A 24,409-nucleotide genomic window follows, 5' to 3' on the forward strand; every position below is an offset into this window, starting at 1 on the left:
TGCCTGCAGAACGAGGGTTTCTACTCGCCGCGACGCGGGCCTGGCGTCGACCTAGGGTTTGCTGTTACTCTGCACAGCGCCAACGCACCCCGTTGCCGGGTCGCCTGGTCTGTGTTTTTCGAGCGTACCCCGGGCCTGCTGGACGGCCCAAAGTTGAACGTCCTTGTCGTTACTGCGCACTGCTTCTTGGAGTTTCGGCGGATAAGTCCTTGACTAGGCTTCGTCTGGAAACCGGACACAGTCCCAGAAGATGTGCCACTGGTCTGCCAGACCCACTTTACACACTTTGCACAGACCGCTCAAATAAAGTCCTGGGTGTAACATGTGCAGCGTTGCCGGCGCGAGGATGGATCCGGTTTGGAGCTGCCGTAGCAAAAGGGTCATGGTTTGGGCCTGTTGGTGATGCATAATGGAAACTGAAAGCGCAAAATAGACACGGACAAAGAAAGGGGACAACAGGACGAGCGCTCGTCCTGTTGTCCCCTTTTTTTGTCCGTGTCTATTTTGCGCTTTCAGTTTCCATTATGCCGTAGCAACACGGCCTCCTCCCGGCTCAGTCCTTGGTGGGGGGGTGGCATTACCCGTCGAGCTAGGCGGTAAGCCTTGGTGATTTCGGTGTAGCTTGCTAGGCGGTCTTTGCTCTCGAACCACCACGGACGGTTGGTCTCGGGGGAGCGGAAGGTAAGTGCACGCGCCTCCGAGTGAGCCGTCTCGTTGTGGTTGGACGTAGTTGCACACTCGCCCATGTGCGCCGGGAACCACTTGATGCGGACTTCCCTGTCTTGAAGCTTGGTCTTTCTGATGATGGCGGCCGCTTGGGCGCACAATCGACCCTTGGCAATGTTGCGCACGGCGGTTCTTGAGTCGCTGAGCACGGTGCGACACTCAGCCTCGGAGATCGCCAGAGCGATGGCGACCTCCTCGGCGTCCGTGGCGCCCGTGCACCGCACGCTGGCTGCCGCTGTCGTGGTACCCGTGGTAGCCTTGACGGCCACCGCGACGAAACCTTCTTGTTGGCACTCCGCCGCGTTGACGTAACGCGCGTGTTCGTCCTTGGCGTGTTGTTCGGTGAGGGTCTTGGCCCGCGCCACTCGCCGCTCCTTGTTGTATTCTGGGTGAACGTTCTTGGGGATCGGGTCCACTCGTAAATGGGCCCGTGCGTCCTCGCCGATGTCGCTCGACTGCCGGTCCGGTGCTCGGGGATTGTAACAGAGGGTCTTGAGTATGTGGCGTCCAGTCTTGGTTACTGAGAGGCGCTCTAGCTGTGCAGTCAGCTGCGCTTCCTCGATCTCTTCGAGGGTGTTGTGCACGCCGAGTTGAAGTAAGCGTGCCGTGCTCGTGGTCTCCGTGAGGCCCAGCGCCGTCTTGTAAGACTTGCGTATTAGCGCGTTCATCTTGTTGCGTTCCGTGACCCGCCAGTTGTCGTAGGCAGCCACGTACATTATATGACTAATGACGAAGGAGTGGACGAGGCGCACGAGGCTGTCCTCTTTCATTCCCGCTCTGCGCGTAGAGACTCGGTGTATGAGGCGGGTTGCCTCCGCTGCCTTGCCGCTGAGCTTGGGCAGGGTTTCACCGTTGCAGTTGTTCCTGCTGATTAGCAAACCCAAGACCCGCATTCTTGCCACCTCGGGAATTCGCTGTCCTGACGCGGTGACGATCTTGATGCGGTCGCAGTCTCTTTGGGGGATGTTGCCCTTGCGTCTCGGCGGTATCACTAAAAGCTCGGACTTACTTGGCGAGCAGACCCAGCCCGTGCCCGTGAGGTGCTGCTCGATGGCGGTGACCGCCGCCTGCAGCTGGTTCTCGATATAGGCGTCGCTACCACCGGCAACCCACAGGGTGATGTCGTCGGCGTAGATTGTGTGACGGACGTTCGTCTCTGCCAGCGCCTCCGCCACTCCGATCATGACGAGGTTGAAGAGCAGTGGCGAGACAACCGACCCCTGCGGTGTTCCTGTGCTACCAAGCTTCTTCTCCTTGAGTTTGAGATCCCCCGCGTGGAGTTCCACCATTCGATCCGTGAGGAAGTCCCTGACGTAATTGTAGCTGGCTTCGCCCATATTTATTTTGGAGACTTGCGCCAGTATGGCCGAGTGTTTCACTTTATCGAATGCGTTTTGGAGGTCCAGGCCGAGAATTACTCTGTTGTCTTGCGTGCTTCCCTTGTCGATAATTTCTTCCTTGATCTGCAGCATGGCGTCTTGCATGCTGAGCTTGCGCCGGAAGCCGATCATTGAGTCCGGGTAAAGGCCTTCTTTCTCGAGGTAGTCCTGCCATTGGGTCGCGATCACGTGCTCCAGCACCTTTCCCACGCATGACGTTAGCGAGATGGGGCGGAGGTTGTTCTTGTCCGGTGGCTTGCCCGGTTTCGGGATCAGGATGGTCTTTGCGCATTTCCACTGGCGGGGTAGCTTGCCCGACCGCCAGCACTCGTAATACTGGGTTAAGGCCTCGATCGACGCGTCGTCGAGGTTCCGCAGCATCTTGTTAGTAACGAGGTCCGGACCCGCTGCCGAGCGAGTGTTGAGCTCGTGCAGTGCGGTCCGAACCTCGGCCACTGTGATGTCCCGGTCGAGCGACGCGTTGGGTGACCCTCCGTACGGTGGGTGGCTCTCCGTGGGGGTAGGGGGTAGATATTTGTCCTCCAATTTCTTGATCACTGTGTCCTTGCCTTGCTGCAGTACCGCCGTATGCATTAGCCTGGCGATGCGGTCGCGCTGATGGGTCTTGGTTTTGGTTTCATCGAGCAAATGGCGTATGAGGTTCCACGTGCAGCCTCGGTGTAACTGCCCGTCCGCCTTGTTGCATACCTCGTTCCACTGTTGCCGGCACAAGACCTTACAGTGTATTTCGATGGCCCGATTTAATTCGGCCACTTTTTTGCGTAACGTGCGATTCAGTCGTTGCTTCTTCCAGCGCGCTTGGATGGAACGCTTGGCCTCGATCAGGTGGGCCAGGCGGCTGTCCATGGCGACGACCTCCTCGTTCGTTTCGATCGTCTTGGTTGCCGATTGCACAGCTTCGCGGAGCTCGGCGGTCCACTCGCCTATGTCTTTAATAGCGGGACGTTCCTTGGGCTGGTTCTGGCGAAACCTGTCCCAGTCCGTCCACTTGTGTTGCGTGGTGTTACCCCGGAGCTGACCGGGTATCGTGATTTCCACGATGTAGTGGTCGCTCCCCAGGTGATCTTTCCCAAAGGATCGTTCTTCACAAAAGTAAGTTCTGGTGTTGTATCTCGTGCTACGGAGTTGCCGATCCTGGTGGGGTTGGCTTGGTCCGTGATGAGAGCGCAGTTATTGTCTAGGGCGCTTTGCAACAAATTTCTTCCTTTGATCGAGTCGCGGACGTATCCCCACGCCGTGTGCGGCGCGTTGAAGTCCCCGCCGATCACGAGCATGCTGCCTTTGGCACGCGTGCTTGCTTGATGAAACAGCGAACGAAACTTCTGAAGTGAGTGCTTGGGGTTACTGTAGACGTTGAGCAGGAATATGCTGCCCTTGCGTTGCTTGCTCGGGATAATTTCAATGAAGGTGTGCCGGGCCTTGATTCTTCCTTGCTTGACTTCATGTTCCACGAAGGTGAGCCCTTTGTGGACAAGGGTGCACACACCCCGTCCCTCTGCGGGACTGATGTGTGATTTGTACCCGGGAAGTGATGGGGCCTTCGTGACCGTTTCTTGGAGCATAATTACATCCGGTTTCTTATTGACCGCTGCTACGTGCTGGTGTAACACCACCCTCTTGTTGTCGTAGCTGTGGCAATTCCACTGCCAGACCGTAAGGTCTGGCCGATGAGTTGCTCGATGTGCCGATGAGTGCCGATGTGCCGATGATGTGCCGATGAGTTGCTCGAGTTTACCGAGCCGTGCATCGGTTGCTGCAATCAGCGCCTCCAGTTTGGTGAATCGGTCGTCTATTCGGGCTTCCAGTCTTGTCTCTAACTGGGCGATTTCACTTCCCGTTCCGATCGACTCGAGCCCGCGTTTCTTGGGCGCTTTCTCGGCCGCCGTTTCTTCTTGGGGTTCGTCTGTCGACATTTCTGTTTCAGGTATAGTTTGCGGTGCTGGCGTCTCAGTCTGCGGTGCTGTAGATGCCGCAGCCGGGGCCGGCGCGGCCATGATCACGCAGTTTGTAGCGGTGGCTGGTCTTGGTGCTAGGAGCATTTTTCGTATTTCTGTAATTTCTTTGGGCAGGTTGTTGATCGAGGTTTCAAGCTCGGTGTTTCGCTTTCGCAGTGATTCGTTCGTTGCTTTCAACGACTCATTTGTTGCCTTGAGGCGATCCATTTCTTCGTTGTTGTTATGTCTCCGAGGTGGCGGTGCATTCGGCATGCTCCTGCTGCTGCTAGCGCTGCTGCTGCCGTTCATCGCCACGTCAGCCCAGCTCACGCGATCGCTTGATGGCGACCTTTTGCGGCTGCTGCTCCGCTTGCTCTTGTCACAGCTGCTTTTTCTTCTTGATGAGTCACGGCTGCGGGACGGAGTCCGCGATGCGCTTGGTGAACGTGGCCTTCCTAGCCGCGGGAACGAGCCTGCCGAGGGTAGCTGTTGTTGCTTCTCGGCGTTGCGACGCTCCCATCGTCGGTGGCGAACGACGTACGGAGTCTTGTACTTGCCCTTGCAAAAGCGGTCGCCTGTTTGGTGCCCGCCTCCGCACAGCTTGCACGCGGGGGTACAGCGATGATCCTCCTTGGGGTTGGTAGCGCCGCATGTGAGGCATGTGCGGATGTTCGGCGTGGGGCACACGTCGCGCCGGTGGCCGACCTTGTCGCACGCTCTGGACACGTCGATCTGCTTTCTGTATAAGCTGCATGGGATCAGAGCTACGCCGTAGCGCACGAACCGCGGAACCTTCGCGCCTTGAAACACTACGATTACCGTGGATGTGCTGCCGATGCGTTTGGCTCCTACCGCAAGCGGGTTGCGATCGTTCACAATGTTTCGGTCTATTTCGTCGGCGCTCTCCTCTGTCGGTATGCCACGTATCACGCCCTTCACTGTGTCGTGGGGTGCCGGGCGGTAAGCGCCGACTTCGTGAAGCCTGCCTTGTACTTTAATCGACTGGATTCGGGCATATTCCGCCGCTCTTTCTTCGCTAGGAGTGCTTACAGCCATGATATTCTGCTGGGTGTTCGGGAAAGAAAAGATATTCCCGAACACCCGAACATCCGGCTTCGTTGTGGTATTCCTCGGGCGAAATATCCTTGCCCTGCACTTGCACACACATTTGGGAGAACGATGTTCCAGGCGTCGATGCGGCGGAACCCTCCATGTCATGGGCGAAGAGCGCGGGGCTAGGCCCAACGAGCCCTTGGTTTGCTTAGGCTTAGCGAGTCCTCGTGGCGTTGAAACGGGAAAGCGTATTTGGGCATGACTGCATTTTTGGGCGACTGCGTATTTGGGCATGAAAGACGGAGCCGATTAGAACACGTCCGCTCACCTCGGCGACCGCAGCGCCCCCTAAAGAAAACGTAAAGTATTGGAAACCCAACAGACGAGACTTGTCGTATTTGCGCTCAATAAAAACGCTCATGAGAGTTTCAAAATGTGAATGTTGTTCTTAGAAAACATTATCCGCCATTTCACACAGAACAAAAAATTTTGCCGAATCAAAGTTCCCAGCCGTCCCCAGAGACTGGAATTTTGCCTAATTTGTAGTAATTGTCGCTCCATCGAGCTTGGACCTCCCTGGGAGAGGAGGGAATGGACCTTGGCCCCCCCACTGATTTTTTTTGCGGCAGCGCGTGTGCCTAGTTCTCCAATTACAGCGGCCGCAGCTTATGGCGGCCGTCGTATTCTAGTGAGGGCGACTTCCGCGACCAGGTCCATTCCTCCTGTTCTCCAGCTGGCGGGGGGGGCGGCACCGTAGGCAGAGCTCTGTCTCTGCCGGGTGGCGGCTGCATCCGCTCCCCTCTTCGCTGTGACTTCGACGGTCTGCCCGTCCGTCACAGGGACGCCCCCAATGTACGACTGTTCTATGTGCCTCATCAAGTTAGCTAATGGAATGTGGAGGAGTGACAGGAGCAGCAAGATGTAGCAAAGCATTCTGGGATGCAGGGCATAACGTGTGCGATGCTGTCCCGACTGGGTCACACATTTTCCATATACAGATGAGTCTATACCTAGACTTGACCGTTGGGCTCCCACTCACGCGAGGAGGGCGCTGGCGAACACTGGGCTCCTCCGTAGTTTGCGCGGGAAAGTAAGTTATGCACACCGAGCTCTGCTTCAGAAGCTGATGTAAAATTTTAATATTTTTTGACTTGTATTATCTCTGGCATCTGTTTTCCGCGAAGAAAAAGAACAAAAAGAAGCTCGGCAGCGTCGGCACGCGGCATGGCGCGGTCATTTCCCCGCTGCTGTTCAACCTGGTGGTGATCGGTGTGGCAAATCGGTTGGAAAGGGCGGCGGCCGTCCGCCACACCATCTGCGCCGACGACGTCACGCTGTGGGTCCCGGGAGGCAGCGACGGACACATCGGGACCACTTTGCAACGAGCTATATGCGATCCGCGACACCACAAAAGTAAACATCCCCCTCGCTAGGGGCACGATCAAATGCAGAGCATTTCCGCGGGGGGCGCGCCTGCAAGTCATATGGATTACGTATTGGTTGTTGTTGTTGTAATTGTTGTCTTCCAGCGTAGACATTGTCGATGACGTCGATGGTGAAACGTGCCGTGAACCTCCTGCCGCGGCTATGACGCAACGTGGAGCGGCTATGACGCAACACAATCCAACACAATCCACTTTAATCCAATCCAAATCCAAACCAATCCAATCCAAGCCAAGCCAAGCCAATCCAAGCCAATCGAATCCAATCCAATGCCCCTCGCGAGACAGTTATAGCGCCGAAATCGCGCCACCACACGAACGCGTGATGTTGACGTCACGATGACGCCACAGATGTTAGCGACCGGAGCGCGCGCGAACGACATATGTGGTTTACGCGCGAACCGACCGCGGCGAGAGAGCGCGATGCAAGCGCCCCCACCTGTTCTTGCGCGCGAACCGACTGTTGCTCAGCGCAAACCCAACGTGGCGAGAGAGGGTGTTGCGCACGTCCCCACCTGCTGTGCGCCCGAACTGAACGCGGCGAGAGAGGGTGTTGCAAGCTGAGAGAAGGACGCGGAGGAGAGGGCGCACCTGTGGCCGACGGTTGAATGAGTCAAGGATATAAGGCGCGTTCATAACCTTCCCTTCTGTGTCGGCTTTGTGGCGCAGTGGGTAGAGTACCATGTACCTTGCGTTCCACCCGGAGAGTCGTGAGAGCGAAACCTGGCGCCAGTAAGTATTATTTTTTTATATAGTGTAGGGGGAGCGATGCGGACTACGGACGTCAACGCGGGTGACATCGTGAGTTACTGAAATGCTCTGCATTTAAAACACCGAGCTTCGCAAAGAGTTCCGACTGTCGATGTGAATTTAGGTAGACCCAGGTAGGTGCACATAGCTTTTGCCAACACTGAGTCTAGGACCTTCAGACTTGTAGGCGATAGCTGATGTAGGGCCGGCAGGCTGTAACGCAAGAGGCCGACAAAAAGGGCTTTATATAGGCAAAAAAGTGAGGATGCAGGGCAGTCCCACGAATTCCCACCGAGCATACCCTGGCAGCGATCGCTCATGCTAAACAGCGGCCTGCTCAGGGTCCCGACGGCATAACTTACGAGGTGTACAAGAACATCGACGACCCAGCCCTCATGCCGCTTTTGGACTCGGTTTATCAGGTGTGGCTCTCCGGTCAACTACCCGACTCTTGGCTTCGGGCGGATATTGTTCCCATTCCAAAGCCCGGGAAACCACCACATGTACTTCAGAACTCGCGCCCCATCGCCATGACATCGACGCTGTGCAAGTTGTTAGAGCGCAGAAGTCTGGCGGGGCCTGCTGGACGATTGCCCGTCTCCTAGTGCGCGCCGTACTACAGCCATGGCTTGTGTATCAGGCACAGTTCCAGCACATGACGCAAACGGACTGTGCTCGGCTTGAGACCATCAACAGGGCCGCCGTGCGCACCATTACTGTCCTCCCTCGCATAACACCAACCCCACCGCTACAAGCCGAAGCCCAGCTAAACACGCTTGATGAACTCATTTATCAGCGTCGTTCCGCACGCCTGCTGAAACGTGGGCTGCAGGCTTTTGTGGACGCCGGGGCAGACGACTCCCTCGTAACCACAGCCTTGGCTTGTCACTCTCACCCAATCTTAAGCCAGAGCTGCGCTCACGAGACCCTCCGACCTTTACCAAGCCTGTTGGCAGAACTTACTGCTATTCGGGATGGTCTCCAAGCACTTGCATCGACAGTAACTACCGGTGTGAAACTGGAAATTTATACGGACTCAACGACAGCGATACGTGATGTACTTCGCGTTGCGCGTAGCACCAGCATGTCGGCACGCATTCACGCGATCCTGGACACCTACCCATGCCCTGTGCTTGTTTTGTGGGTTCGCCGGGACATGATTCCTGCCCACATAGCGGCGGATCGCGCCTTTCGCCGTATATACCTTTTACGGCCGCTACCACTTCTTCCAGTGTCCACCCTAGAAGAACTGCTGGTGGAGAAGGAGAGCCTCCGCCGCGGCACGCGTGCTTTACTTACACCGCGTGGAACTGACCTCCCCAGTGGGCTCGCTTGGTGGGAGGAGGTGCTGCTGCGGAGGCTTCGAGTTGGGGTGGCCTTATCCCCAGCAGTGACGCACGCTTGGCTTGCCCGCTATCATTCACCGTTTGCGGACACCTGTCCCTTTTGTAGGGTCCCTGTGTCCGAAACCGACACGAGCCACCTTCTATGGACCTGCCCTGCCCTGCAAACCTCTCGTCTGCAACACCTCCGAGGCACAGGGCTCTATCCTTGGAGACCCCCTGATCTACAGCGGTGGATCTGGGGCCCTCAATACCGGTCTCTGCTTACGTTTCTGCGTGACGCAGATGTGATGTATATATAACTGTTATGCCGTAAGGCAAACTCTCGCAAAGGAAAAAAAACGCAGAATGCGCACAAAACACAGAAGCCGCTCCTTCAGTCGCCTGTGGGGCCCATGACATTGAGCTGTCAAACGCGACACCGAGAATCTTGTGGAACTTGACATAAGGTATCGGAGTACCCTTTACGCTAAGCGTATAACGTGAAACATCGCGCGGCGTGAATGCTATCGCAGCACACTTCTGAGGGGAAAATATGAGACCATAGATTTTGAGAAATTTTCTCATCTTCAGAATTGGCTTCTGAAGTGTGGCGCGAATGTTTCGATGGTTCCTTCCTGAAGCCCAGATACAGATGTCGTTTGGGTAGAGTGAAATGCTGACATCTTTGGGCAGGACTGTTGGGAAGCGTATGAGACACATGCTAAAAAGACGCTGCCTTGAGGAACTCCTTGCGTGACGGGATGTTTGGCCGTTTCGCCATCACTGGTGGCCATGTAGACGTACCGGTATTGCAAGTAGTCACATAGCCACTGGAAAATGCGTCCTCGAAGCCCTATGCATGTCATCTCTCTTCGGATGGCTTCGTGTGCAGCGCTGTCGAATGCCGCTTTGATTTCACAGAAGACAGCTATAGTGATGTTTCCGGCTGATTTTTTCCGGGTAATATCTGACACGAAGGAGAAGATGTTGTCTACGCTACTACATCTTCTCCTGAGCCCAGACATTTGCAATGGATAAATGTCTCGATTCTCCAGGTCAAAAACAAACCGTTCAAGCACCATCTTTTCCATTACCTTGCCAATACAACTTAGAAGTGCAATTGGGCGATAAGAGTTTATATCCGTTGCCGGTTTGCCTGGTTTGGGAATCGCCACGATCCGGGCAATCTTCCAGGAGGCATAAGACGCCCGATCTGCCCAGACTGGTTGTAAAGGGAGACCAACTGCTGGTTCACCACGCAGTCTTCAGAGGAACGCTCATGTCAGAAACCGGCCATAACTTCAGGGTATATGTTGTTTTATTCGAGGTACCACTGCAGCCGCGTGAGTATCATTATTTCCATGACCTTGCAAAGGCAGTTGCCAAGGCAATTGGATGGTATGATGGAAGGTCAAGCGGAGATTTTCCAGGCTTGTATAAAATGACCAGACGGCTTATTTTCCACTCCGGTGGAACGACGCCATCCGTCCACATCTTGTTAAAGATGTCCAAAAGAGTTTGAACTGCTTGAGGGCCAAGGGGGCATAGTGTGGAGTACGACACCCCATCGGGACCAGGTGATGAGCTACGCCTGCAAGATGCCAGAGCTGCCTCTAACTCTTCCATGGAAAAGAGCACCTTCATGCGTTGATCGCGTGGGGTAGGGACTTCACGCGTCCTTGCAGATCGCATGCCATCAGCTCTAGCGGCAACCCTCGCGCAGAAATCTGCGACCTCCAGCTCTGAACGGTTTTCACGGAGTGCCAAAGCCTTGAATGGGTACCTTTGTCTTCTATATGGAGGGTAGTGCGTGGCCTTGCGACACCAGTGCACCGGCATGGAGAAAATTGCCACTGTGGTTACGGGCACGAAAATCACGCGACTAATAGCGTGTCTCTACATTTAATGGAGAACTTGTTTGAACCAGCACTTTCCAAATAAACTAGCGGAGGAGGCAAATCGGTCTCGTCCATCGCTAAAGCCAAGATCGCGCATTAAGATTATTCAGAAAACGTAACAGCCCCCCAGTCGTATTCCCCACTTTGATGTTTTTCAAAGTGGGGAATACGACTGGGTGGCTGTTACGTTATTACTCTCGACGTAGCTGTTAAAACACCCGTTACTCACCACAAGATCCTTCCGATGATGTTTGAAGCGCAGGAAGCCAATAACATCATGCTGAATTGGCAGACCTACCCAACTGGCCAGATCACGAACATGTTGCGCCCGACTGTAAACAAAACAAGTGGAATGAACGGCGCCGATTCGGTGATTCGGGTTAAAGCTTTCGCCATATCCTCGTTTGACCAACTTCGTACCCAAAGCTACACTCTCAAGACAGAATGAACTAGGTCGAAAGGAATACAAAGAGGAGTTCAGATATAATGTAATCAAACAAGTGGGTACCAGAACATATATTGAAGTGCCGGTGCGTCAACATCTGCGACAGGATTTCCTCACCACAATTGAGATAAATTACTCTGCAGCTTCTTACAGTAAGGTGTCCTCGGTCTTTCGGTCTACGCCAGCCCATATCCCGATTGTTTGCACGGCGCCGCCGGCGCCTGCGGTGTTGCACACAACCTTCTACGTCAACCTAGGTACCCAAGCGGCTCTTCCATACCACTCTTCATCCTTGAGCAATTTTCCGGACCATGTGGACAGTTGTTTTTCCCACCAGACCCGAGCTTCAACCGTTCCATGCTTATCTCGACCGCTCTTATTTGCGCCCAGCTTGCCTCTTGTTTGGGAGCTGTGTCGAAATTTTGGTTCCAAAGAATCCTCCTTGCTTCTAGGCGCACTTCTCTTCTTTTGGGTATCGTTGAAGTTGATTGAGATATATTACCAGACATGCTGCTTCTGCCGCAGGAGGACGACGAAGTGGAGAATCCGCTTCGATTTCAATCACGCCTACTTTTTGTTCGTGTGCTTCAAACACTCTGCGCCATATAAAGAGGACAATGAACTGAAATTGGAACTTCCTCTGAGATAAAAAAAATGTATTAGCTATCAATTATCATAAGGACACCTACTTATAATGACGAAGTGGTGATTTTGTTTGCATGAGTGTGCGAGAGACATGGTCGCCCATCTTATACTGGCATGCGCTGAAGAATCCTTTACCCTAATCCCCTCTATCGAACTCCGGGAGGAGGCGCTGAGCAGCTCGTCCTGAAGACTCGGAAATGTGTAGCGGAACGGTCAGAATTACCCGCAGGCTGTGGCTGCGGGTCAACCCACACACATAACTAGACTTTCGAATGACGTGTGTCTGCACGCGCAAAGCAACGGCGGTCGCCCCTTTTATGCGTGCACGGGGTATTGGGGTAAGGGAAGGGGGCAGCGCGCATGCGTATCAAGCTTCGCGCGCTCACTGGCATTGAACATCCGGTGCACGGCAGCTGGATGAAAAGCACACCGTGCCCCCTGCCACGCGGCGTTACCTTACACGAGCACGCTAATTATACATTAGCATTACGCGAGTAGCAAAATCTGTCACCGATGAGTGTCATGTTTCTTTCGAGATGCGAATGCGGGTATGTGCAGGGGTGAAATCTGTTTCACATTCGGTACTTGTTATTTTTTAATCAGTGTTGGTTGACCGGCACAGCATTAGTTGCTCTGGTACACGGTCGGAATTCCCGGTGAATAACTGAAAGTGTGCTTTCCTAATATGTAAGTGCTGTTTTCCAGGCAACATTGTTAATCTTGATATTAAAAAACGGAGAGACAACGCGTCATAAACTTGCGCTAAAGGGGCCATGACGGCGAAATGTAAATTTAGCTAATTAAAAAACTGTGTTGAATTTATACAAGTTGATTGAAGAGTTCCCAAAAATATTTTAGATATTAAAAAGCTAGACGAAGCAGTGGCGGCACCCCAGGCACATTCTGGATGGCCTTAATGACGCCAGAGGAACTTGTCTGGGGTGCTGCGGGCCGCCCATCTAAACCGCAAATAAGGGAAAATTACTGGGCCACTGCGGTTGGGTTTCCAGTTCGATTTCATTGTATGACTTGAATTTTAACTGTAGTTACCCCGGTGATACCTATGTTTTAGGCCCTTCCTCTATTCCGTCACAGCTACACCGTGCAGTACTATATTGGAAAGCTTTTCACATTTATTGCATTTGCTCGGTTAAAAAAGCGCTTTTCATGGCTGGGATGGGCTTTAATAAGTTACCAAACGCTAGGTTTTTTTAAGTTGAAGAAAGTTTCATTGTATCTTGTCGCCCTTTTGAACACCAAAGTTCGTTTCTATCCAACGAATGCACTGTGCTTAATGGGATCAGAAGTCCGATTTTTGTGGTGTCCATGTCGTCTAGTTTGTATGAAAGCCAGCGTTTTGTAGCCTAAGCTACACTGGCCGAGGTTGAGCGGTTTCGGCTGGTCCCTGAAGGGCCGTGTTGGGCTAGCGCGAGGAGCACTGGATGTAATTTCGATTGGATAGGATTAAATTTTTTGTATTGCATTTGGTTGTAAATCCTATACAATGGGAGTACGGGTGTGTAGATAATTGGGTCGGCACATTCGCAGGTCTGCACACTCCAGAGGAGTGACGTCATAGTCGCGGCAGACGCACTGGCACCAGGGCCTGCCCAGCTGTGCGCCTCCGTTGCGCAGTAGCCTAGTCTCACGCTGCGCTAGAGCCGCTTGATAGACGTTTAGCGTGGCTCCTAAAGAGCCGTGCTGCGCATGTGTGGGGAGCAATGACTGGACTGTACTGGACTGGACTGGACTGGATTGGACTGAATTGGACTGAATTGGATGGATTGGATTGGATTGAATTGGACTGAACTGGATTGAACTGGATTGGATTGGAGTGCTAAAGCTTAGCTCACGCTACGTATATCCGGCATAGCCGAGCTAAGCCACTGCCGATTTTTATATACCAAAGTAACCGCAAGGAATTTTTAAATAAACAGGAGAAAATAATTTTAACTTTGCTCTAAAATGTCTGAAGTCTGAATGGTGGCGACACTTAGTGTATAAAGGTGACACTACGTTACGTGTCCAAATAACTTCGTCCATTTCAACGCAGATTCAAAAACCGGACGAAGGAATTGAAAAGTTTATCATTATTGTTGTTTTTGCCGGGCACGAATTTTTAAAGACGGCTTTTATTCTTACGTGCAGTTAAAAGAATGTTGCCGCACGGCTCACTGTCATGGTTTCCCGCATTCTGTTTGGCGGGACACGTGTGGCTGCTAGACGTAAAAATTCGGAATTCAAAAGTTCTACGGCGGTGTTAGCGAGACAGTTTCGGGCTAAGGGGTTTTAAGTGATGCCCTTCCATTCGCGATAAAGAACCCGACTAAAAACGGTATGTCTGTCCCGTTCATCTGACCCGTGATTAGACCCGTCGCCTGGGAATCCGAACCTGGGTAGGTGTGCGCCAGACATCAGGCACGTTCGTAACGTGAATATCGAGGGACATTCACCTGTCCATCTTAACAAGTTAATTGGTTGAAGGGACGTGTTCAACCTACAATCAGACGAAGAATGATTCCCTTGAAAATGCAGGAATTTTTGTGATCGAGCTCCTTATGGACGCTAAAAGGCAACCAAGCAGCATAGAACACTTTCACGTAAACTATGGGAAGCAGACTCCCAACTCATATACGGCGGAACACACGTAGAGTTCCGCGCCAACGGTGCGAAATATTTACAGGATCCGGCGGGAATTAATATGTTTGCCGTTTCGAATAGGCACGCGTTTTTGAGAAACCCAGAGAAGCGTGGTTGGGTAAACACAGTGGTAGTCGGCGCTACTGAATGACATGTTCTATGTTCTATGCTAGCTGATTAGTTAAGCGTGCCTTAAACACGCCAATACTGAGGCCTCAAGTGGACGGGCGATTAAATGTTTAAACGTTTCCGTGGTTGAACGTGGCTAAACGAAGTTTTTCGGTGATACCTCGATTTTCGCACTGACAGCACACGGTGAACGCGTACACAAATGCACTGGGGAACAGAACGTAGACCTGGCTCCACGCAGACGGGGCTGTAGGCACGAACACGGACTGAACTTTGATACAGCCAGCGTCTCCTGTCTCCTTAAAATATTTTCTGCGGAAAGGCTCCTTTTCCTTACTTTTTCCCCGTAATCCCTTGTCTGCACACCTTCCCTAGAATTGCACGAGCGTTTAGACGCTTTCACTCCACAAAGCCGCATGGCACTGGCTGGAACTTGCCTTAGCTCGAAAGTCAAATTGGCGCTATGAAGAATTAAACGCTTTATGGGTTTGTTCCTGGTGTAGTAGAGCTTTCGCTAAAAACTCCGGTGGACGTTGGTGCTAACTAAATCGTTTGTACCTTTACATCTTGTACTCTGCAGGGGGGAGTATTTGCATCTTTATTATAAAAGTTCCTGACAGAGATATATGAAATCATTTAGCATAATTAGGTCCGTGATGTTGCAATGCTGCACGACTAAAATGTTCAATAATGTGCAACTCCTTGAATAACGTGGGTTAGCTTGAAAAAACGAGGTACTGGTTGTCTACTAATGGCAACCAGAATAGCTCTGTATCTGTTCTCTTGCTGTTGAAGGTAAGTTCAAAGCATTTATTTGAACATAACCACTATAACAATACACTTTGTTACTGCTTATGGTAGAACGCGATATGCCTGTGACTTTGAGATATAAAGTTGGCAATACTTGGTTACAGCAACAAGCATCGTCATCACGATCATCACCAAATGCTCACTACCACGGTATCACCTGCCCACCAGAAACCTGTCTTTCCTCTTCTCTTTCTCTTGCAGAAGACGAGGAGCAGTTGGATGCTGCGAATGATGAGGTTAAGGACGAGGACGAGGAAGAGAGCCTGACGTGCAACGTGTGCGAGCGGTCCTTCACCTCTGGGCGGCTTCTCTCGCAGCACCAGCAGCGCAAGGGCCACTTCGGCTGCCCCGTGTGCGACGCGCTGTTCCCGTCTTTCCTTGCGCTGGAGGACCACCGGGAGTCGCTGGAACACTGGTCGGATGACGAGGAGTACGAGGCACTACGCCGCTCAAGGTGTGTTGATGATTCTGGCGGAATAATATTTCGCGATCAAAATAAATAGGTGGTGATAATATGATGGTAATGAGGGTAGTGATGGTGGTGGTTGCGGTCATGATGTAGGTGGTGGTGATTATGACAACTATGATGATGGCGACCACTTGTCCAATAAGCATGCTCGAGATATGCTTTAGAGGTAGCAAATATCTTCCAGGCATGGTGGGGATGCCCCATTATATTGGCCCCAGAGAACACCCACGAAACCAACACACTAGAGACATGGAAGGGAGCCCTGATGAACTTCACCCTCGAGAGTCAGCGAGAGCCGATCCAAAGAGCATAGATCTGGGCAGCCGAAACTGGAGCCCTGAAAAGAGGGATCCACTCACTTCTCTACCCCAACATCCCCTTCCTTCTTCACATCAATAAGGTTCACTGGCTGACTGTTCTCTCACACGGGAAAATCTTTTTGCACGTCGTTCCGCGCGTCAGGCTGTTTTGAATGAAATCGATAAGATAAAATTAAGGGAGTGCCACTCAACATGAAAACTGTCGGAAGTGGAGAGCAGCCATTCAGCAGAATGGCTGTTGTGCCGTTCGCAATTTGCTGCCACCCGTCAGGCTCTTTTTTTCTGGCTCACTCCTCTTTTGGTGAATCAAACAGAGGTTTGTTCAACGTGACTCAATATTTCCGCCTTCGCAGCGCTCGCGCACCTGCTCCTGGGACAGCTCCCATCATTCTTTTTATCTTTTGTTTCTTGTTCTGCATGGAAGAGCACGCGCGGGAGTCTTGTTCTTTTTGTGCTTGCTTTGATCTCGCTCGAGCCGAGCCTTTCTGCGTCATTATGAATGCGTCATTTTTTTCAGCGTCCACTTTTTTTCGCTTACTACCGTAAGAACTAACCCGATGAGCATTCCTAACTAAATGGACACGCGGACTGCTGGTTAAATTTACATATTTTGTGATAAATCTAACTGCAAGTATTGTTCGCGCTATATAATGGGGACAATTATGGCAGGTGCCAGCGGTTTCAGGACTTCTCAGCGGATTTTCTTACATAAACCTCCTGTAAAGTATCCTATTGACTTTTGGCCGGATGGCTGAATCGAGGGATACGCGGGTTCTTTTCAAAGCCTCTCTTTGACTGCGTGACGCCCCGGCACTCTGTTTGGGTGCGTGATGCCGTGAGACTGCTGAGGCTAGATAGCGTGACATCGGGCCAGCTACGACCACAAGCCAGGCCCCTACAGAGCTCCGCACTTAAAACGTCTGACAGGTTCGGTCATATGAGGTAAGGTTAGGGTTGTATTGGTTTTAGATTTGGTTTTAGTTCGCCGAGGCTGCGTTACAATACGTTCAAACAGCTTTTTAGATAAGGGATGCAACGGAACGACCTGGGGACGAATTGCCCACCTTGCAGCATTTTTTGCATGTTTGCTGCCAGTATTTGTCCAAGTCTTGTTCAACATTGGTCAAAACGCCGCGTTGTTGTTACGGTTGCGACACCACCAGTACCACTGCTATCACACATCCCTGGGTATTCACGTTCTTCGCAAATTCATCCTCTATAAATCATCAACATCATCTTTAGCCTGCCTGCGTACACTGCAGGACGAAGGCCTCTCCCTAAGATCCCCGGTCACGTCTATTGAGTGAGCTGAGTCCACCCTTTGCACATAAATTTTCGTTGTTCACCCCTCTATCCAGTCCTTGGGGTAGATAGGTCACAGTCACACAAATACCAGTGTTTAGTTTGTTTAGTTTCAGCGACCATTTTTGCCATGAACATGAAAAGAAAGTTGGGGATGCAATATATCTCGGCCACGTACCGCATACCCGGAGCAGGTTCACGTAGCTTTTTGCTGTATCTTGAGCATCAAGGCCCTCTCTCCGCACCATGCATCTGTGCTGAAATGTACAGTTCCTTGGCTTTGCGTTCTCAGGAGTCACAACATTCTGAATGCTTCTTACTGCAAGGGGATTGACATGTGAACCACTCCGTGCTTTCTATCTTGAGGAGAGATAGCAACTAGAAACAAATATCCTTTAAATGAGATACCTTTTTTATTTCATCGGCCGCCATTGTACTTCGCCCGTCCTCAGAGCCAAGTAGAGAGTGGACGGCCTTACTCGGCTAACTTATTTTACACCAGTATTGAAGAGACCCTTTGCCACATCCCGGCTTTCTAGGTCGCATCTGCACTCCTGCTACTCATTCCGCAGATGTTTCCTAATTGATACGAGCATCTGGGGGCGAAGGGGGCAGCTCTTTTCTTTTATTGCGAAATCTGTGGATGTCTACTGAAACACCAGAGTGACCGTAATGGCAGTAGTACGTCTACCCGAATAGCATCAAAATGGCGGCCCCTGTAAAGAGAAAATAAATAAAGTACACTTGGGTTTTCTTGAATTTCAGCCCGAGTTGCCTGAGCAGCAGCCAAGTGAGTTCTCTAAACACAGCATGAAGCCACTACGCTGCAAAATATATAAAAAAGGATTTATCCAGACGCGCGCACCGCAAGAGGTGCCCGCGGCGGTACGAACGTAGAGCAGATGCAGGCAGAGGAGAGGTTCGACGGTAGGGGAGCTGCCGTATGAATTGCGGCCAGTCTCTAGTATTTCGCGTCAAAAAACCAAGACGAGAAAGCGAAGAGAGCCGCAGATATTAAGTAGCCGTAAAGATATAATCACCATGGTTTCACCCTCAAATTGCATAAGGAGACCTAAATGCCCGTAAAAGTTTGCACTTTTACTCTACTAATTCGGATAAAGTTCTTACCCCAATCGATACTTGCATAATATTTCGAGTCGCTCATTGTTTTCCTCATAGTTTTATACTTCATCGCTCTCTCTTCGTTTGTAACGCGTACAAACTCTTCAGTGGCATCTCTAGTTAACCACGTTTGATGACAGCACTCGGTGCACTGAGAATATCACTCCGGAATCTTTTGTTGCCCTCTGCCAGTGGCGCATCAGTCGCTGATAGCCGGGACGCTCTAGCGTGGGTGTATATTTGGACACTCAGCGAAGACAAATAGGGCAACACAGCTTTCGCATTGCCATTTTAAATGTTCAGCCGTCCTCCGAATATTGAGAGTGAAGATATTATACTTTTAAAGGCTAGCCGGGCATACTAGCACTGGCTACTGCCCCAAGCACAAACTACAACTACATGAACATGACTGAACTAGGAAACGGAGGGGAATACAACCGAACTTTTATATCAGTTGTTAATACATCAACCGCGGTGTGCAAATGTTTGTAGCACGATCATCACCACCAGTACAACGCCCATCACCATCTTTTCCTGCGCTCCCAATCACCATTATGAACGGTGCTTACCTCGGAAGAGTCCGAGCCCCGCACTCACAATAAATCATGTGCCCGTGTGTATGACGTCTGGTGCTGTCTCTTTCGTGCTGGCATACACTCTATAGCCTATATGTTCATGTTCTTTCAAGGCACGCATATATTTCTTCGCGTTTGGCTTCCTTTTAATATTGTTACATTTACGATATTTAGATATGTGTGCATATACCATATGCAGACAGGCGTGCAGATGTACATATCTACACATGCATGCGAGCTGTTTTTTTTCGAAATAAGTCATATCCAGCTAAACATAATTTGGAACTAAAGCGAAAGAGTTTTACCGGACCTAAATGTAAAGTTGTCAATGCTATTAAATGACGCTTTTTACAAGTCAGCTAGGGGAGGATTACGGCCACAAGTAATTAAAAGTTATGAGGCGAATTTGAGCGATGTTAGGATGATATGTTCAGGTTTGGCTCGTATTGTATCGAGATATACAATATGATGCGGAATTCGTTCAAAAACGTAGTTTAAATTGGTTTCCAAAATTGTACGACGGGGTTTCGCGGGGCACGCATTGAACATATGCAGTAGGACTTCAAGAAGTATATATGAGGAGCATGGGAGTCCTCTTGGCAGCACTAGCAGCTCTCTTCGAATTCTACCGCGGGATCACTTTCTTAGGCACGCCTGCAGGCCCTCACGAAGTAAGGAATTCCTACAGTCCCTTGTTATGACCTTACAAAACACTTCACGGAGAGACTGCTTATATCTGCTTCTTCCTTTTCTTCTCCTTCTTCACTGAAGTGGCTCGCACGCACAGAGGACGGGGGATTAGCCAGCGTTCGTAAGCGGTGGCTGTTTAGTTAAGTAACGAAATGATAAATACGCGAGTAAAACAAAAAAAAAACAGCTTTTCTCCACAGTGGCGGGAGGAACGGAATGAAATTGTTGTTTCACCTCTCTCAGTTTTATTTCCTCACTTCACCTTCCGTTCGCTTCGTCGTTGACGCCTGCGGAGCGATCTTTTGCTGATCTCTTATTGCCGCCCGCACCTAGAATAGTTCAGCTACTAAGAGGAAAAGAACGTTCGAAAACAGCCACGAAACTTTGCGATCAGCCGCGCCACAAGCAAACCACCGCTGGGCAAATGGATTTGGCTTAATTTGATCAGTTATACAATAGGATCTGTCTCATTTTAGATACAAAATATGACCTGCGTACACGTTTGCGTGGCGTTACCTCACTATTGTGTTACTACCTCCTTTCTAAGAGAAAGTTGCCGCGTGTTGCTTGTCACTGCAGTTTTATTTGAGTTAGTTTCGGTTGGTGGATTTTTTCTCATTTCGAAAAAAACACGCCTCATGCATGTATGCATACATATACGCAACCAGATGTCGCAACCAAATGAATATTACGGCGAAGAATATATAAAGGTGATAAATAGGAGTGGTGGAGTTAGCTCAGAGAAACCGTTATCCGGAAGTGAAAATTATCATGATAATGACGCTAATAATATTGATGTAAGTTGAAATCCTTATTTTCTGATTTCAGGGCACCCCCTGTGCTACAGCCTCAGCGTGGCAGAAGGTGCGGCGGAGATGATTTCTACAACGACGATGATCTAGATGATGAAGAGGAATCTTCTTCTGATGAAGAGACTGAGTCTGACTCGGATGGAGCTGAGCTGGACTCGGACTCGGAGGATCTGGAGAGGCTGTTGTGATTGCTGTGTGACTCTTGTGACTGTCCGCTCCCGTGTGAAAGAGAACTGGCGCCAGGGGGCGCTGAAAGTGTCATGCCGTGACGTCATCCTGAGTAGCCGTGACGTCTTTCCCTGTACAGAAACGCTGAAGGACAGGTGACAAGAAGGGGAAAACACTGCAAATAAATCACTGTGGCCCCTCTCATACTTCCCCAACAACACTGCTGCATACATGACAAAACGTCGTCTAAAAAATTATCTGTCACTGATTGTGCTGTAGAAATAAAACGAAACATGAAAGCAATCAACATGAGGGGTAAGCGCCAATTTTTAGTACATCCGCACTTGAATGTAAACTAGAGGCATTGTTAGCTTTGAACACTGCCGCAATCTTTTCGGTCGACAGCTAAACAAAGTTACTTAGAATTGTAGATAATACCTCTCGCATTCTTTGTTAGAAACTAGCGGTTGCACGTATTAAAGCACAGATTTATTTTTATTTGAAACATTAAAAAAATACCGCTTTCGCGACCGCGTTTATAGCCGGATGCACTTTCGGGCTGTTAAGACTTTTTTCGCAAGTGAAATTATTACTGACATTCTTTGCTGTCAGTTCATTGTCTTGTTAATTTAGCAACTCATGAAAAAAGCTGTTCTAATTAGATTTCAACGCATTTTCTGCGGCGAATTCCAAATAAAGGACACCAATAGTACATATCATATAAACTGAAGTGAAGACACACTCATGGCAATGAACGAGTTTAGCCTTACGTGAACTGCGAAATGAAGTGAAAACAGACCGACGCCACGCCTACTTCTTTGAAAACACCGGATAGTCATTGCAAAAGTACTGCAGGTGGTGAATTACGAGAAAGAGAACATGGTGCCTTACTACGGCCTTTGTAGAAAAACTTAATCCATCTCAACAAGGGATGACAGGAGGATGACTGGAGTACCACTTAGCAAAAGGGAACGGGTTTCTTGAATACGAAAACAAACTTAAGGGGAAGATAACATAGCTCAAGGCAAAGCGGAAGAAGTGGAGTCGGGCTACGAATCAAATGTGAAGGAGTGACCACTGGTGTACTACCAAGGTAGCAGAATAGATACCAATACACTTGACTAGAAATTCGAAAAGGCACAAAGTTAATATCCAGCGGCAAGAAGTGTTACAGGGAACCACTAAACTGGAACACCTGAATTAACCTGCCTGAGAAAGACCTCTTCGTGGAGGGAACACAAAGGAGTTGAGGATGATGATGGTGATGATTATAATAATGATAATTCAGATTTATTAACATGTAGATCATCTCTCGCGTATGCGTTGTTGTCCAGATCTCTTTACTTCCTGATCGGTTTTAATATCTCTGTGGTGACAACATACGTCCCAAGAACCACTCGACGGGGACATTTCATTAAGCCCTAGCGTTGACATTCTGCGACACATTAACGCCCTCAAAGCCATGGAAATCAAAGCTTTGTTCATACGAGTGCACACATGCATTAGCCGGAGAAATCCAAACACGATGTTATCACCATTCGATCAATCACACCCAATGCGGAAGCCCAAGGAGAGCTGAAGCTCCGCATTTCCCCCAGTAGGCGCGTACGCTTCTTCCGCTTCCTGTACCCCTGTAATCATCGGAAAGCTACGTGGACCTGCAGCTTTGCCTATGCCATCAATCAAATCTCGAGCCTCGTAGAACCCTTCTTCCGACGCAGCAGTGGCTTACTTGGGATAACATTCGGAGGACCATCGGATGCATTTGTTTACATACTAGCCATGTGTGCACTACAACACTCGAAACTGAATGCCGCTAATCATCAGGACATCAATCATCCCGCACTCCGCGAGTGTTTGTTTCCGACTAGAAGAGCAGGAGATTACCAAGTGCGTATCCACACTTGAGGCAGCAGTGACCGTTAGGCTTAAATCGGACCTGCAACATTTTTTTGCAACTTGTTTCAACTCCTTGCAGAACGTAGTCACACAACACAGCCAGTACTTAGATTAAGGGATCGCAAAGCACCTCAGCCAAAAAACTGCTGTACGCCCATCAGAGAACCTGTAAACTCGCTAAAAAGATTTTTCTGCCTTTTCCGGCCTTGGCGCTCTTCAACGGCTCGAATTACGTTCCTAAGGCCATGTAGCGGCTGTTGGAAGGTTTTCTGTCAGTTGCAGAAATGACCGCTTTTCGATAGCAACTCAAAAAAAGCCACAAAAACAAAGCAGAAATGGAAGGCGTATCTGGTGCGACGAGAAAATCCCGCGGTGCCTGTCCGTGCTGGCGACATGTATAGCTTTCTCAGTGGTTCCAGACACGAAGGAAAGAGTGAAAGCGCTTATTGAAAGCGTTGCAGGGTCCATTTAAGTGTTTTGGGGGTGCACGGAGACACACGTTTCTGTGTCACGTGGGAATGAAAGACCAACCGAGTGAATGATAGAATTCAAGTGCAAGCTAAAGGAACCAAGTGGACCAAAATATTAGCAGGGCCCAGCAGATAAAATATGAATGTTGGGGGGCAAGGGAAAAGAACCAAGGTAATTTAATGTGCGAAAAAATTCAGTGTGAAAAAAAAAACGAAAAGACAACAAAGAAATGTTGAAGCTCAATGCAAAAAAAACAGAACTAAAATGGAACAAAACAAAGCTACCACATTATACCGTAATTATCGCGTACATGTGAGAATTCCATGGGGTTTCTAGTAGAAGTCTGGGACACTGTTCAATCTTTTCATTAAATGTCTGTATTGGTCAAACTTTCTAAAGGAATTTATCTAAACACCAAACTCAAAATTATTCATCTGCAATTCATACACAAAAGCAATCAAGCGCTACCAACGTGTGGCTTTTGCTGCTCATGTCTAATATTCCATACGCTTCGAGGCCTCGCAAGAATTTCTTTATTAATTTTCCCAGACCTAGGTCGCAGACAAGAGACACGGTTCTGTCAACCGTACTTCTCGCTCACGTCAACCCCGCTCGCCCAGCCACCCACAAAGGCCTACTGCCAACACAGGCCCCGGGTAACAAGTTCGTACGGACGCGTGAATTGGCGTCCCCTGTAGACTGATGCCCGTCCGAGCCCGCATTATTAGCCATCACTAGCACGACAAAAGAAGGCCTCAAACAACTATCGTCATTGGATTTCTGGCGGCGCTGAGTTGTCTTTCTTGATCAGCAGCACATCTCCAAACTCGTTAAACTGTCATGGGACGAACAGACTACGCTTAAGACTAAAAGATAATGGGTTTAAGTAGAAATACCTGTCTTCTGCCTAGGAGGTGTGTCTGTGTTGAGGCGGCCGACGCCCTGTTCCCTTTTCGGTCTTCCGGGAAGAAAAGGCGGTTGGAAAAATGGCTCACGCCCGCATGCGGCCTTCGTAGGGGACAAGATTAACGGACGTGGGCTGGCGCCCAAGCCCATCGTGCTCTTTGATGGGTGATGGCCCTGGCTACTTAAGAAGACCGAGGGCAAGGAAGCGAGTGATCTTTCTGCGCTGAACCCGGGAGGAGTGTACTGGTACGTGACATGGCCCGTGGCTGTGCTCTTGGTAAGCGAATCCAGCGTTTTCGTGAACTCGGAGGTGAGACAGTTCTAACTTTTCCCGCGAAGGATCAGCGAAAGAATACTTTGAAAGCAGATGCTGCATTGCGAACGCTGTTTAAGAATGGCCTGACCACACACATAAACCAACCAATTAACAAACAAACAAACAGAGAGAGAGAGAGAGAGAGAGAGAGAGAGAGAGAGA

The 24,409-nt window shown here is 50.2% G+C and overlaps 1 protein-coding gene across 1 annotated transcript in view; it reads left to right on the forward strand.

Annotated features, from left to right (window-relative positions):
- The window catches only part of LOC144139321 (uncharacterized), an 87,123-nt gene extending 66,320 nt beyond the window's left edge, over positions 1-20,803 (forward strand). Inside the window, exons 3-4 of the mRNA XM_077671705.1 lie at positions 15,399-15,651; positions 20,504-20,803. Coding sequence (XP_077527831.1) covers positions 15,399-15,651; positions 20,504-20,675 — 425 coding nt within the window. The 3' untranslated portion in view covers positions 20,676-20,803. The remainder of the gene's footprint in view (positions 1-15,398; positions 15,652-20,503) is intronic.
- The last annotated feature ends 3,606 nt before the right edge of the window (positions 20,804-24,409 follow it).

Source organism: Haemaphysalis longicornis, unplaced genomic scaffold (assembly GCF_048455015.1).
Source record: "Haemaphysalis longicornis isolate Haplotype H1 unplaced genomic scaffold, Haemaphysalis longicornis Haplotype H1 scaffold_5, whole genome shotgun sequence".
Classification (NCBI taxonomy): domain Eukaryota; kingdom Metazoa; phylum Arthropoda; class Arachnida; order Ixodida; family Ixodidae; genus Haemaphysalis; species Haemaphysalis longicornis.